The following is a 13,940-nucleotide window of genomic DNA, read 5'->3' as shown; positions in this document are numbered from 1 at the left end:
GCCATTCCCCGGTCAACCTGACATCAGTATTCTGGGAAATGCAAGAGTCCGGTATAAAAGATTGATTAAGCTGATGGAAACGAGCAGCAGGATTCGGCAGGATCAGCCTGGATTTACCATCGGGAAATCACGTTTGACAAGTCGACTGGCACTTTCCGAGGGTGTAGCTGGTGGTGTTGATCAGGGGGAGCCAGCACATGTTGCTTTCTTGGAGTTTGAGAAGGTTTTTATTAAGATCCCACACAGGAAGTTAGCAGGCAAAAGCATATGGGATTGGGATACTGTACTGACCCAGATAGAGACACAGACAGACACACACACACACACACACACACACAAAGAGCAGGAATAGAGAGCCAGCCAGTGACTAGTGGGGGCCCACAGGGATCAGTCCCCAGCTAGACACAATAATATATTAAGGACGGCAACGAGGGAACGAAACGCGATATCGCTACGTTTGCAGACGACACAAAGCTGGGGTGGGAGGCTGAGGGCACAGAACAGTTTCAGTGGGACCCAGAGAGTGGATAAGTGCACGGCAGATACAGGATAATGGGGATCAGTGTGAGGGTATTCACTTTGGGGGGGAAAACGCAGGAAGGTGGATTATTACCGGAATTGGTGATTGGGAATGGGGGGAGGGAGGTGCAGTGAAGCCTTGGTGTCCCTGTACACCAGTCGCTGAAGGGAAGCCTTACAGGGGGGCAGCAGGCAGGGAAGAAGGTCAACTGTATATTGGCCTTCACAGCAAGAGAGACAGAGTACAGGAGCAGGGATGTCTTGCTGCCATTGGACAGGGTGAGACCGCCCCCTGGGGTACTGTCTGCAGTTTGGGGATCTCCGTATCTGAGGAAGGATGTTCCAGTGATGGAGGGAGTTCAGAGAAGGTTCCCGGGATGGCAGGACTGACAGACGAAGAGAGAGTGTATCGGTTAGGATTATATTCACTGGGATCTAGAAGAATGAGGAATATCTCATAGCAACCTACAAAATTACTTACAGTGTGGAAACAGGCCCTTCGGCCCAACAAGTCCACACCGACCCTCCAAGAAGCAACCCAATCCCCCCTTCACCAAACACTACGGGCAATTTAGCACGGCCAATTCACCTAACCTGCACATTTTTGGATTGTGGGAGGAAACCGGAGCACACCCACGCAGACACGGGGAGAACGTGCAAACTCCACACAGACAGTCACCCTGAGGCGGGAATTGAACCTGGGTCTCTGGTGCTGTGAGGCAGCAGGGCTAACCACTGTGCCACCGTGCCACCCACACTTCTAACAGGACCAGACAGGATCTGTCACAGTCTAAGGATGGCAGGGTGGGGGCCATCTCATACTGAGATGGGGAGAAATGTCTTCCCCCAGAGAGTGGTGGGTGGGGGGCGCGGGGGGAGCCTGTGGGATTCTCTGTCACAGACAGGGGTTGGGGCTGAAACATTGAACGTTTTCAGGAAGGATTTGGATCTCGTTCTCAGGGCTAAAGGGATCAAAGTCTACGGGGAGGAGAAAGCAGGAACAGGAGACTGTGTGAGGGATGATCAGATGGACACGATCGTATTGAAGGGAGAGGCAGACTCAAAGAGCTGAATGGCCTACTCTTATTTTCTGTGACAGTGTAGAGGGAGCTTTACTCTGTATCTAACCCCGTGCTATCTCTGTCCTGGGGAGTGTTTGATGGGGGACAGTGTAGAGAGAGCTTTACCCTGTATCTAACCCCGTGCTATCCCTGTCCTGGGGAGTGTTTGATGGGGGACAGTGTAGAGGGAGCTTTACTCTGTATCTAACCCCGTGCTATCCCTGTCCTTGGAGTGTTTGATAGAGGGACAGTGTAGAGGGAGCTTTACTCTGTATCTAACCCCATGCTGTCCCTGTCCTGAGAGTGTTTAACGGGGGGACAGTATAGAGGCAGCTTTACTCTGTATCTAACCCTCCCATTCTGGGAGTGCTTGATGGGGGATAGTGTACAGGAAGCTTTACTTTGTATCTAACTTGCCCGTCCTAGGAGTGTTGAGTGGGGGACAGCATAGAGGGGACACCCCCATTCTGTGAGTGTTTGATGGAGGAGAGTGAAGAGGCAGCCTTATTCTGTATTTAACCCCCCTATTCCGGGAGTGTTGGATGGGGAACAGTGTAGAGGAAGCTTTACTCTGTATCTAACCCCCACTCCCATTCTGGGAGTGTTGGATGGGGACGGTGGAGTTTGACCTACCTTTATCCACATTCAAGTTGGGGACAGTGGTCGTCCTTAGCTCCATTTCAGCTCGCCAGTGCGGGAGGGTGGTGTCTACACCAACAGGTTGGAGGTTAGCCTTCTGTGTCAGTGATACGCACAGTCACCGCTGGCTCTTGGGGTCCGTGAGCTATTGTCTTCACTGAGGCCTAGGTCCCAGTCACAATGAGTGGGAGGGGAGGGGACAGTGGGGTGGGGTGGGGTGGGGTGGGGAGGAGGGGTCAACCTTTATGGTGTCAGTCCATTGTGACCTCCTGGCCTAACTCTCCCTGCCTGGATGGTTTGCGTGTGTCACTGGGGGTGGGGATGGTTACTCTACCCTCCACCAATTTCCATGCTCCCTACCCCATTCAATTTCAAGATTCCCACTCCAGGAAGCGATATCATTAAACCGGAGAGGATACGGAAGAGATTTACCAGGACGTTGCCAGGACTGGAGAGTTTTGAGTTACGAGGAGAGGCTGTGACTATTTTTTCCGACACTGGAGTGAGAGGCGACTCTTGTAGAGATTTATAAAATCACGAGGGGCCCAAAAAAAAGGGGGCAGGAGACAGCCTCGTGATATTATCGCGGGGCTGTTGCTCCCAGGTAATATGCTGGGGACCCAGGTTCGAATCCTGCTAAGGCAGATGGTGGAATTTGAATTCAACAATAATTTTAAAAATCTGGAATTAAGAATTTAATTAAGTAAATCAGGAAAACCAAAGGAAGAGATAGATGAGTTACAACATTTAAAAGATATTTGGACAGGTGTATAAAGATGAACACTTTGGAAGGATAGAGGCCAAATGCAGGCAAACGGGACTCATTTAGTTTGGGAAATTTGGACGGGTTTGGTCTGTTTCCATGATGTACGATTCTGACCACCAGCAGAAGTAGGCCATTTGGCCCCCTCGGTGCCTGCTATCCACCCCGTTGAGCGAGATTCCGGCTGTCCTACACTGAACTCCTTCTTGGTGGTCTCAGGCGGACTGAACTCCACCAGGGCACCGAATTCTGAAGGTGCACCAGCCTCTGAGCGAGACAGAGGCCTCGGCTCAGGCAGGGCGTGGAAGATTGCAGCCCATCAGATCAGTGCTGGCCTTTTTCCAGAACCTTCCAAAACCCCCGGATGCTGCCTGACCTGCTGTGCTTTTCCAGCGCCATGGACTCTGATCTCCAGCATCTGCAGTCCTCACTTTTGCCTTTTCAATTGGCTGCAGACTATTCTCAGAAACATACAGATGTCGGCCGTTCTGCCCCTCAACGTAGATCGTGGCTGAACTCTTTACTCCTGTCCGCTGACTCTTCAACCCCTTTGCTCGTCGAGAATCCTTAGAGCACTTTGCGACTACCTCTTTGATTCAGCCACACTTATGAGGATTGTGGTCAGTTCTGGTCACATTACGAGGCTTTGGATTAAAGGGTATGAGCTATAAGGAGAAGCTAGAAAAACTCAGGTTGTTTTCTCTGGAGGCTGAGGGCAGACTTGATAGAGGTCTATAAAATTAGGAGATGCATAGATAGGGCTGACGGTCAGAATTCCACCTCTTTCCTCCCCTCACCCAGAGTTGAAATGTCTAAAATCAGGGCACACGCATTTAAGGTGAGAGGGGAAAGTTCAAAGGTGGTGCTTGAGGCAAGTTTTGTTGTAACAGTGGTAGGAGGCTGCCACTAACTTAAAACCTTTTCCTCAACATTTGATTACCCGAAGTGCAGCACCTCACACTTCCTAGAGGCATGGTACTCATCCACAGATTCTGTCAACAAACTATCGACCTGGACCCGCTGCAGCGGACAGCAACTGACAACCGGAAGCGGCAGAGACAAACCACTATAAATGCCGGAGGAAACATCACAGAAGCGCTTCACAGGAGGCTCCCAAGCACTGAGGATGTCACCTAGACAGGGGACGAAACGTCTGCAACACAAATTCCCAGCTCGGCGAACGAGCTACAAGTCTTCTCACAAACTTTGAGCACCTCGCACTTGCCCAGATTAAACTCCATCTGCCATATCTCCGTCCACATCAGCGACTGACCTATTCTACACTAACCCCCCAACTCCACTGCTCTTTGTACTGTCTACATTTTCGTCATCATTTACATATCTCTCAAATTGCTGAGGTCCCAGTGATGCTCTGTAAGAGTGTCACGGTCCACTCAGCCTGAAAGACTCCCTCCCACCATGACCCTCTCTTCCTTCTATGGGCGAGTCAATTCTGAACCCACAAAGCCAAGTCACCGCGTATCCCACCCATCCTAGACTCCTGTCTGACCCTACCGCGGGAGACCTTGTTGAAAGCCTTACTCAAACCCAAATCCACTGCTCCACCCTCATCGATTACCTTTTGTCATCTCCCTGGCCATGAGCGGTCCTGAACAAAGCTGTGCTGACTGTCCCTAATTTGGCTATGCTTTTCCAAACCCGCATAAATCAGAATTCTGGTCAAGAGTTTGTCCCAACCCTTGATGACAGACTCACCGGTCTAGACTTTCCTGAATTATCCCTATTCCCTTCTTGAATAGAGGAACATTAGCTACTTGCCAGTGCTCTGGGACCTCTTCAGTGGCTAATAAGGAGATAAAGATCTTAGTCAAGGTCCCAGCAACTTCCCTCTTCCAAATCCACAGGGAATAACAGCACTGATCGCTGCAGTATTCCACAAGCTGCCACCCCAGGGGCAAAATCTAAAATACAAAATCAAACGCAGCTCGAATACAAGTTTAGCAGGGAAGAAACTATTCCTGAACCTGTTGGTCTCCACCATCTTGCAGAAGCTTCCAGGCTCCAGCCACTGTGGGACATCAGCAAGATCGCCCTTGGAAAAGGGGGATAGTTCCTGGCCCCTTCTAGTTATCAGCTGGAAGGTACAACACCCCTTCATCCTCAGGAGGCTCAGCAAGTTTGGCACGTCCAGAAGGACTTTCACCTGCTTTTACAGATGAACCATGGAAAACCGTCGTATCCGGATGCATCCTTACAGACACTGCTCTGCCCAGGGCCGTGAGAAACTCCAGGGGGCCGTGAACACAGCCCATACCAATCACACAAACCCACCTTTAACTCCATCTACACATCCCATTGCCTCAGAAAGGCAGCCGACATCAAAGACACCACCCACCCCGGTTATAATCTCTCCCAGCCTCTTCTGTCAAAAGCTCAAAACACAGACTGAATTTGTGTTGCAGACGTTTCGTCCCCTGTCTAGGTGACATCCTCAGTGCTTGGGAGCCTCCTGTGAAGCGCTTCTGTGATGTTTCCTCCGGCATTTATAGTGGTTTGTCTCTGCCGCTTCCGGTTGTCAGTTCCAGCTGTCCGCTGCAGTGGGTCCAGGTCGATGTGTTTGTTGATAGAACCGGCCACTGCAGCAGGACAGCTGGAACTGACAACCGGAAGCGGCTGAGACAAACCACTATAAATACTGGAGGAAACATCACAGAAGCGCTTCACAGGAGGCTCCCAAGCACTGAGGGTGTCACCTAGACAGGGGATGAAACGTTTGCAACACAAATTCCCAGCTCGGCAAACAGAACCACAACAACGAGCACCCGAGCTACAAATCTTCTCACAAACTTTGAGCACAGGCTGACAGATTTAAGACCAGGCTTCTCAAATTGTAAACCTAATGTTGGTCTCGCTCTCTGTGCACCTTTTCAGCAGGGGGAACATTGTATTCCTTGCTCTGCTCTATCACCCTATGGATGGTATGCCTGTAGTGCACACAAAACGGAGCTCTTCAGTGTCTCTAATCACACGTGACACTAGTAAATTAAGCGAGCCAAGCTGCATTTACAGCTTCCGTTTGTGTTAAGGTCATTTCTTGTGAAATAAAAGCAGACCAGGACATCAGCAGGTGCACATGCACTCCTGAGAAATTTTAATATGTTTTATTATATAAAATTTAATAACACACTTCCAAACGACACCGCGCAGGGCACTAGGGGATATCAGAGCCAAGGAGAAGCAGCTCAGCTTTAAGAACAGATAAAATGGCTCACAGTAGGGCAGAGAAACTAAACAGAAACAATCCAGCACTCCTTCCTCCCAGCACTGAAAAGCACGGCAGTTCTCACGCATGCAGAAAGGGGAAAAGGCCCAGCTGATTGGCCACCGAGGGAGTTGATAGCTAGGTATTGAACAGTGTACACGACTATGGACAGCTCTGGGAGGGAGCAGTGGTGGGGACACAGCTGTTCACTAGGCAGAGGGGGAAAGAGAGAGGGCACACCACTCCACCTAAACACACCCCTCTCCTCCACACAGTGAGGCGCACACGCTGAACTCTGCCCGATCCGGTGGAGGACCTGTGCTTGGAACAGGAGGGGGGGGGGGGGCGCGAAGCAGGGTCACTCAGAAGGGGCAGGGGCTTTTAAAAAGTGGTCATGCCAGGAGAGAGGTCAGTGTATTGACAGGGGGCTGCAGGACAGCAGTCCCTGCAGGTCAGTCATTCTTAGATTGGGAGCCTGTCCATTGCAATTTCCCCCCCACCCTCCACCACGTGAGAGGGGGAGGGAGAGGGAGGGGAGGGGAGAGGGAGGGAGGGGAGAGGGGAGAGGGAGGGAGGGAGGAGGAGAGAGGGAGGAGCGAGGAGAGAGGGAGGGAGCGAGGAGAGAGGAGGGAGGGAGGGAAGGGGAGGGGGAGGGGAAGGGGAGGGGAGCTAAAGGAAGGAGAGCGCTAAAGAGAGAGGGTGAGGGAGTACAATGAAATTACATGGCGGGGGTGGGGTGGGGTGCTGGGTACAGAGCTATAAGTTAACGTCATTTTAATATCAATAAAAGTATAAAGGGAGAGGGCGAGTGGAGGCCAGGAGGTTTACAGGAAGGCGTCACACCATTCCCGCAGACAGGTGTGACAGTCGATGCACTGCTTGGAGTTAGCCTGGCATGTGTCCTTCAGCCATTCTTTGAAGAGTTCCTCGTTCTTCTTCAGGACTAGGAACTGTCCCAGCACCACGTACGCCTGCAGGGGGAGGGAAGGGGGTTGCAAACAGATATCATTGTAACACAAGGCAGGACAGGAATGACAAATTCCTCCCCCCTCCCAGGGAGCGGTGCAACATGAAAGAGGCAGCTGTTCTGCCCAATGTCTCAGTCTCCAGATCCTGCGCCTGTCACAACTTCGGCTGGTCAGGCCCAGACACCGTTCCCCGCTCTCCCCGACCCCCCCTCTCAAAACGGAGACCCAGCTTTATGGGTATTGCTGCCAATGGAACCATCTCTGACTGACCCCACCCACCCACCCAGGATCTCGCTCACCTCGATTACATCTCCCCTCCCCACTTTATCCGTCCAGCCTGTCACTGCCCCCAGGACGGTGTCCAGAATTGTACACAGCCCTTCATAAAATCCCAACAGCGTGGAAACAGTTCCCTTCAGCCCAACATGTCCACACTGACCCTCCGACGAGTATGCTACCCAAACCCATCCCTGGACGCTATGGGACAATTCAGCGTGGCTGATATACCCTGACCCGCACATCTCTGGACTGTGGGAGGAAACCGCACACAGACACGGGGAGAATGTGCTAGTCTGCTGTTCTTAAAACTGTAAACTCCCAGGCTCTTTATCCGTTACACCACAGTCACTAATAGGAGAGTATCACTCATGCAGTTTCAGCCATTGCCGCCTCCTGCCCTCAGGGGTCTATGGTCTTGCACTCTGAGGCTTCCCCCATTCAGCGACCCCCCCTCTAGCTGTACAGGGTGCTGGGCAGGCCATACCCTGGAGTATGGTGTGCGGTTTCGGTCTCCTTTATGCCAGGGTGGATGTCCTGGAGCTACAGAGGAGGTCTACCAGATTAACTCCAGAGTCGGGAGGGGTTGGATTATGGAGTAGACTAAGACTATACTCATTGGAGTTTAGAATAGTGAGGTGGGGGTGGGGAAGTCTTACAGAAACATAGAAAACGTGGAAGGGGATAGATACAAGAGAAGCAGGGAGATCGTTTTCACTGGAGGGGAGGAAACTGGGGAGCAGGTTTAGGGCTGAGCTGAGGAGGTACATCTTCACTCTAAGGGTTAGGAATCTGTGGAACTCCCTGCCCAGTAACACTACCATGTTGAATGGTTTTAAGACAAAGGTTTATAAACAGTAAAGGAATTATGGTGAGCGGGCAGGTGGACGGAGCAGAGTCCACAAAACGATTAGCCACGATCTTATGGAAAGGCAGGGCAGGCCCGGGGGGGGGGGGGGCAGTTGGCCTCCTCCCGCTCAGAGTGCTCACTTGCTATTCCCCCCTCGCGTTCGCCTCAAGATGTTCCCCCGCAGGGCTGGCGAGCGACGAAGGGCGGAAACGCAAATGCTACGAGGGAGACTGCGCAAAAACAACGACCGCACAGGGTCAGAGCGAGGCGGTATCCGGAGCGCTGCACACAGATATTAGGGTCCTCCCGGGAGATGGAATGCAGTGGGAAGATGGATGGTAATATCACTGACCTAATAACCCAGAGGCTAAGAGTTGACAGACCGGATCAAATTCCACCACGCCCAGGCAGAATTTAAATTCAAATAATAATTCGAGAACTTAAAGCCAATTTCACCAATTCTCTCAGGCTGAGGCCCAATACCCTTTAAGGAAATCTGCCAACCTGACGGTTTAAAAAGCACATGCAAAACCTACAGCCGTCCCCTGGACAGGCTGAATAGGCCGATGCGGTTTTCCCTGGAGCGTCGGAGGCCAAAGGGTGACCTTATAGAGGTTTATAAAATCATGAGGGGGCGTGAATAGTATAAATAGCCATGGTCTTTTCCCTGTGCTGGGTGGAGTCCACAACTAGAAGACATAGGTTTAAGATTGGGGGGGGGGGGGGGGGGGGGGGGAAAATTTAAAAAGGGACAACTCTATCCACACAGGAGGATGGTACGTGTATGGAATGAGCTGCCAGAGGAAGTGGCGGAGGCTGGTACAATGACAACATTTAAGAGGCATCTGGATGGGTATATGAAGGGTTGAGGGATATGGGCCGGGTGCTGGCAGGTGGGACTAGATTGGGTTGGGATATCGGGTCAGCATGGAGGAGTTGGACCGAAGGGTCAGTTTCCGTGCTGTCCATCCCTATGACCATCCCCAGCCCCGTGGGGTGTTAGCCTGCAGAAGTTTCTTTCCCCAGAGAGCAGTGATGAGCTGGATCGGTGTAAAGTTGTGGACAGGCCACAGTGAGGTCACTAGAGTAATCCCTGGGGGGGAGAGGGAGCGTCTCTCCCTCAAAGGCTAAACGGAATGGGACTTTACTGGCTGGGATTATGGAAGGATGAGAGGTGATCTCTCTGAAACATACAGGTCTCTTAAAGGATCAATACTGAGAGGGTGCTTCCCCTCCTGGGAGGGGCCAGGACCAGTGAGGACAGAGGTGAGAAGGAATTTCTTCTCTAGAGGGGTCGAGAGTCTTTGAAACTCTTTGCCAGGGAGCTGTGAGGGCAAAGACAGATTTGAGGCAGAGACAGAGAATCTTGATCAGTCAGGGAATCAAACAATCATGGGGAGAAAGGCCAGGAAAGGGGGCCTGAGGAACAGCAGAATAGGCTCGATGGGCCCAATGGGCTGCCTCCTGTGACTTACAGCTACAATCTTACCAAACGGCAAGCCTGCTGAGGGGACGGAGTGGGGTGGGTGGGTCGCGAATGGAGAAGGGGTGGACGGACATCTCTTCTGTACGTATAGATTAGATTACTTACAGTGTGGAAACAGGCCCTTCGGCCCAACAAGTCCACACTGACCCGCCGAAGCACAACCCACCCATTCTCCTACATTTTACCTATTACCTAACACTACGGGCAATTTAGCATGGCCAGTTCACATAACCTGCACATCTTTGGACTGTGGGAGGAAACCGGAGCACCTGGAGGAAACCCACACAGACACGGGAGAACGTGCAAACTCCATACAAACAGTCGCCTGAGGCGGGAATTGAACCCAGGTCTCTGGCGCTGTGAGGCAGCAGTGCTAACCACTGTTGAACATATGCCCATATATGTCTGTTGTTAAGGCCCTAAAACGTAGGACAAAACGAGGGAGATTTAGGAGGAGGACCCCAGGCTATGATTATGCAGATGTAATCAAGATATTCAAAGTAATGAGGCGTTACAACAAAGGATACAAGGAGAGACTGTTTGCGGTTCTAGGACAGCCAGTCTCCTGCGTCACACAGACCCTTCGGCCCAACGTATCCATGCCAACCTTCATCCCAAACTAAACTACTCCCAGCTGCCTGCTCTTGGCCCAAATCCGTCCAAACCCTTTCCTATTCATGTCCTTATCCAAATGTTGCAACTGTACCCACACCTCCTCAGGACGTTTACTCTGCACACAAACCATTGTATAAGAAAATTGACCCTGTGTCTCTTTTTCAAATCTTTGTTCTCACCTTTAAAATATGCCCCTTGGTCTTGAAATACCAGCCCCCACCTTCAAGACAAGACCTTATCTGTACCCCCTCATGATTTGAAAGACCTCGATGAGGTCACCTCTCGATCTCCTACACTCCAGTCAAAGGGGAGTCCCGGCCTCTCCTTATACCTCAGACTCTGTTCCCAGCAACATCCCGGTAAATCCAGCTTAAGAACAACATCCTGGAATTCCCGACACCAGATGTGAAGGAGGGGTGTGCGTCCGCGCGCCGGACTGAAGGAGCCCCATTGCAAAGCGTTACAGGGGCTGACAAAGGGAGGGACACGGGGATTGAAGAGCTCATTCAGAACAGGGAAGATGGGCTGCCTTGTTGTTACTTCCAAAGTGAACAATCGTGCGTTCATCCCTAACATTGGCACAGGGTCAACAAGACTGGAGAGGGAAACCCGTGGCTCAAAGATTGGCCTGGGAGAGACGGTTCGAATTCATGAGAACCAGCACACGGGGGTGCTGTTCTGAAGAGACCGGACTCACTCTAGGACCAGCGATCTTGTGAATCGCCTAACCGCCACTGGAGACATGGAGTGAAACTCCACAGTTCGGAGGCGGTGGGTTCACTTGCTTGGAAAGTCACGGGAAAAAGTTGAAGGGGTAGATAGCACCCAGCAGAGGGAATTAAAGTTTCCAGAACAAGTCATAGGTCAGGGCTTTCACTTCAGGCAGGGGACAGCTATGAGAAGCAGGGTGCAGTCAAAGCAACACAGAGGGTGTTTTACTTAAATACACAGTAGATGGGCTCATTAGACACATCAAAGTGCAGCAATGATGTGGTGGGGATCCTACAGACCTAGCTGCAAGGAGATTGGGGCTAGGAACTAAATATCAAAGATACACGCTCTATCCAAGGACAGGGAGCTGGGCAGGATTATCTTATAACTTAGAAATGAAATTAACTCGATAGCAAGAGGTGGGGGGCACAGTGGCTCAGTGATTAGCAGCACTGCCTCGCAGCACCAGGGACCCGGGTTCAATTCCACTCTCCGGCAACTGTCTGAGTGGAGTTTGCGCATTCTCCCCAGTGTCTGCGTGGGCTTCCTTCCAAAGATGTGCAGGTTAGGGCAGACCTGCCATGGGGGAAATACAAGGTGACAGGGATAAGGCAGGCTTGCATGGCTTCAGAGGGTCAGTGATGACTCGATGGGTCAAATGGCCTGCTTCCACACCAGAGACATTCTATCAATCACGACAGTCTCAGAAGGCGTACAACTTGTGCGGGTAGAGTTGAGGAACCATAAATACAACACTTGAAAGACTTTTGGACAGGCGCATGGCTAGGAAGGGTTTAGAGGGATATGGAGCCAAACATGGGCAGGTGGAACTGGTTCGGTTGAGGAAACCTGGCCAGCACGGATGAGACGGGCTGAAAGGCCTGTTTCTGTGCTGGAGCGTTGAGGAAGCAGGGAGGCAGCAGAAGGACTTAGATAGGCCCAAGTGAGTGGGAAAGTGTGAGGTTATGCACTTTTGTTAAGGAGAGTGGAGGCTGAGACTATTTTCTAAATGGGGAAAGGCTTCGGAAGTCTGAAACACAAAGGGATTTGGGAGTCCCAGACCAGGATTCCCTGAGGTTAACATGCAGGTCCAGCTGGCAGTGAGGAAGGCAAATACGTTAGCCAAGAGGAGCGACGTACTGCCGAGGCTGCATTAGGCCCTGGTCAGATTGTATTTCGAAGCTCCCTGTATGCAAGGAAAGGTGTGCTGGCCTTGGAGAGGGGTCCAAGAACGGCCCTGGGTATGAAGGGCTTGTCATCTGAGACACAGTTGAGGACTCTGGGTCTGTACTGGATGGTGTTTAGAAAAATAAAGGACGGTCTGAAGGAAACTTACAAAATTATCGAGAAATGTCGTCGGCGGTGGGAGAGACTAGGAGCAGAGAACACAGTCTCAGAATGAGAGAACACGTTAGAACCGAGATGAGGAGGAATTTCTTCAGTCGGAGGATTGGGAATCTGCTGCCGAGCCCAAGTGTATTTTAATAGAATTCAGATTTGAACCCGGGTTCCCAGGATATCATCAGAGTCTCTGGATTGATAGTCTAAAGATAATCCCAGTACGCCATCACCTGCCAGTCTCCACCTACCCTGTCGAATCCCTGATCCTCCAGCCGTCTCCCAAGGACCTCGCCGATTCCCGCTAGGCACCGGACCGACTTCTCTCCCATGGGCTCAGCCACAAAATCCCGGTGTTTCTGCGATGTGGTCATCCTGCTGTGTCCCTGTGCTGGGAAACAACGAATACACACACACACACACAAAATCAACACCTCCAGATGGTCAAATTTCACTAAGTCTAAATAAACAAAATCACAGGCGGCTTTTTATATTCGTCTGTGGGACTTGGGTGTTGCTGGGTGGCCGTTGATAGCCTGTGTTGCTGGAAAGGCGCAGCAGGTCAGGCAGCATCCAAGGAGCTGGAGAATCGACGTTTCGGGCATGAGCCCTTTTTCCTCATTGATAGCCTGTCCCTAGTTACCCCTTGAGAAGGTGGGGTGGGGTGGGGTGGGGTGGGGCGGTGAGCTGCCTTCTTGAAGTGCTGCAGGTAGGGAATTCACTCTCACTGTGGAACCTGCCTTCAACCACACCGCCCCGTGGCCCAACATTTCAACTCCCCCTCCCATTCTGCCAAGGACATGGAGGTCCTGGGCCTCCTTCACCACCAGACGCCTGGAGGAAGAATGCCTCATCTTCCGCCTCGGAACACTTCAACCCCAGGGCATCAATGTGGACTTCAACAGCTTCCTCATTTTCCCTCCCCCCACCTCATCCTAGTTCCAAACTTCCAGCTCAGCATTGTCCCCGTGACTTGTCCGGACTTTTCCGACCTGCCTAGCTCCTTTTCCACCTATCCACTCCACCCTCTCCTCCCTGACCTATCACCTTCATCCCCTCCCCCTCTCACCTATTGTACTCTATGCTACTCTCTCCCCACCCCCACCCTCCTCTAGCTTATCTCTCCACGCTTCAGGCTCACTGCCTTTATTCCTGATGAAGGACTTTTGCCCGAAACGTTGATTTCGCTGCTCCCTGGATGCTGCCTGACCTGCTGTGCTCTTCCAGCACCACTGATCCAGAACCTGCCTACAGAAAGTCAAGGAAGAGGACCAGCAGCAGGTCGGAAACTCCCCAACTCTGCTTCAGTAATGCACAGGGAGGGAGTCTCCTGCCCTCAGAGGCTGAACTCAAATAAAACAAAACACATCCAGAGTGAAAACAAAACTCAGCAAATGAAAGCAAACCCTGAGCAGGGAAGGTCGGGAGCAGAGGAACTGAACACACAGGAAAGCCCCTCCAAAGGCTCACAACACAACTCTCCTCCTACAC

General features: G+C 51.7%; 1 protein-coding gene across 1 annotated transcript; it reads right to left on the bottom strand.

Moving 5' to 3' along the window:
• Positions 1-6,928: 6,928 nt before the first annotated feature.
• LOC132836156 (barrier-to-autointegration factor B-like) lies at positions 6,929-12,871 on the bottom strand. The gene is made up of 2 exons (XM_060855482.1): positions 12,701-12,871; positions 6,929-7,176 (listed from the first exon to the last, which is right to left on the bottom strand). Exons 1-2 carry the CDS (start codon positions 12,821-12,823, stop codon positions 7,030-7,032), a joined length of 270 nt encoding a protein of 89 aa, XP_060711465.1. The 5' UTR covers positions 12,824-12,871; the 3' UTR covers positions 6,929-7,029.
• Positions 12,872-13,940: the final 1,069 nt, after the last annotated feature.

The sequence above is a fragment of the Hemiscyllium ocellatum genome, chromosome 46, assembly GCF_020745735.1.
Source record: "Hemiscyllium ocellatum isolate sHemOce1 chromosome 46, sHemOce1.pat.X.cur, whole genome shotgun sequence".
NCBI classification, from domain to species: Eukaryota; Metazoa; Chordata; class Chondrichthyes; order Orectolobiformes; family Hemiscylliidae; genus Hemiscyllium; species Hemiscyllium ocellatum.
The sequence above is the reverse complement of the archived record's forward strand: the minus strand, read 5'-3'. Positions and strand labels throughout refer to the sequence as shown.

Bases quoted from the DNA above. Each gene is read 5' to 3' on its own strand.
- LOC132836156 (XM_060855482.1), bottom strand. From the start codon at position 12,823: ATGACCACATCGCAGAAACACCGGGATTTTGTGGCTGAGCCCATGGGA. The intron at 7,177-12,700 runs GTAGGTGGAGAC...CTCCCCCTGCAG, and splicing joins AGGATCAGGGATTCGACAGG to GCGTACGTGGTGCTGGGACA.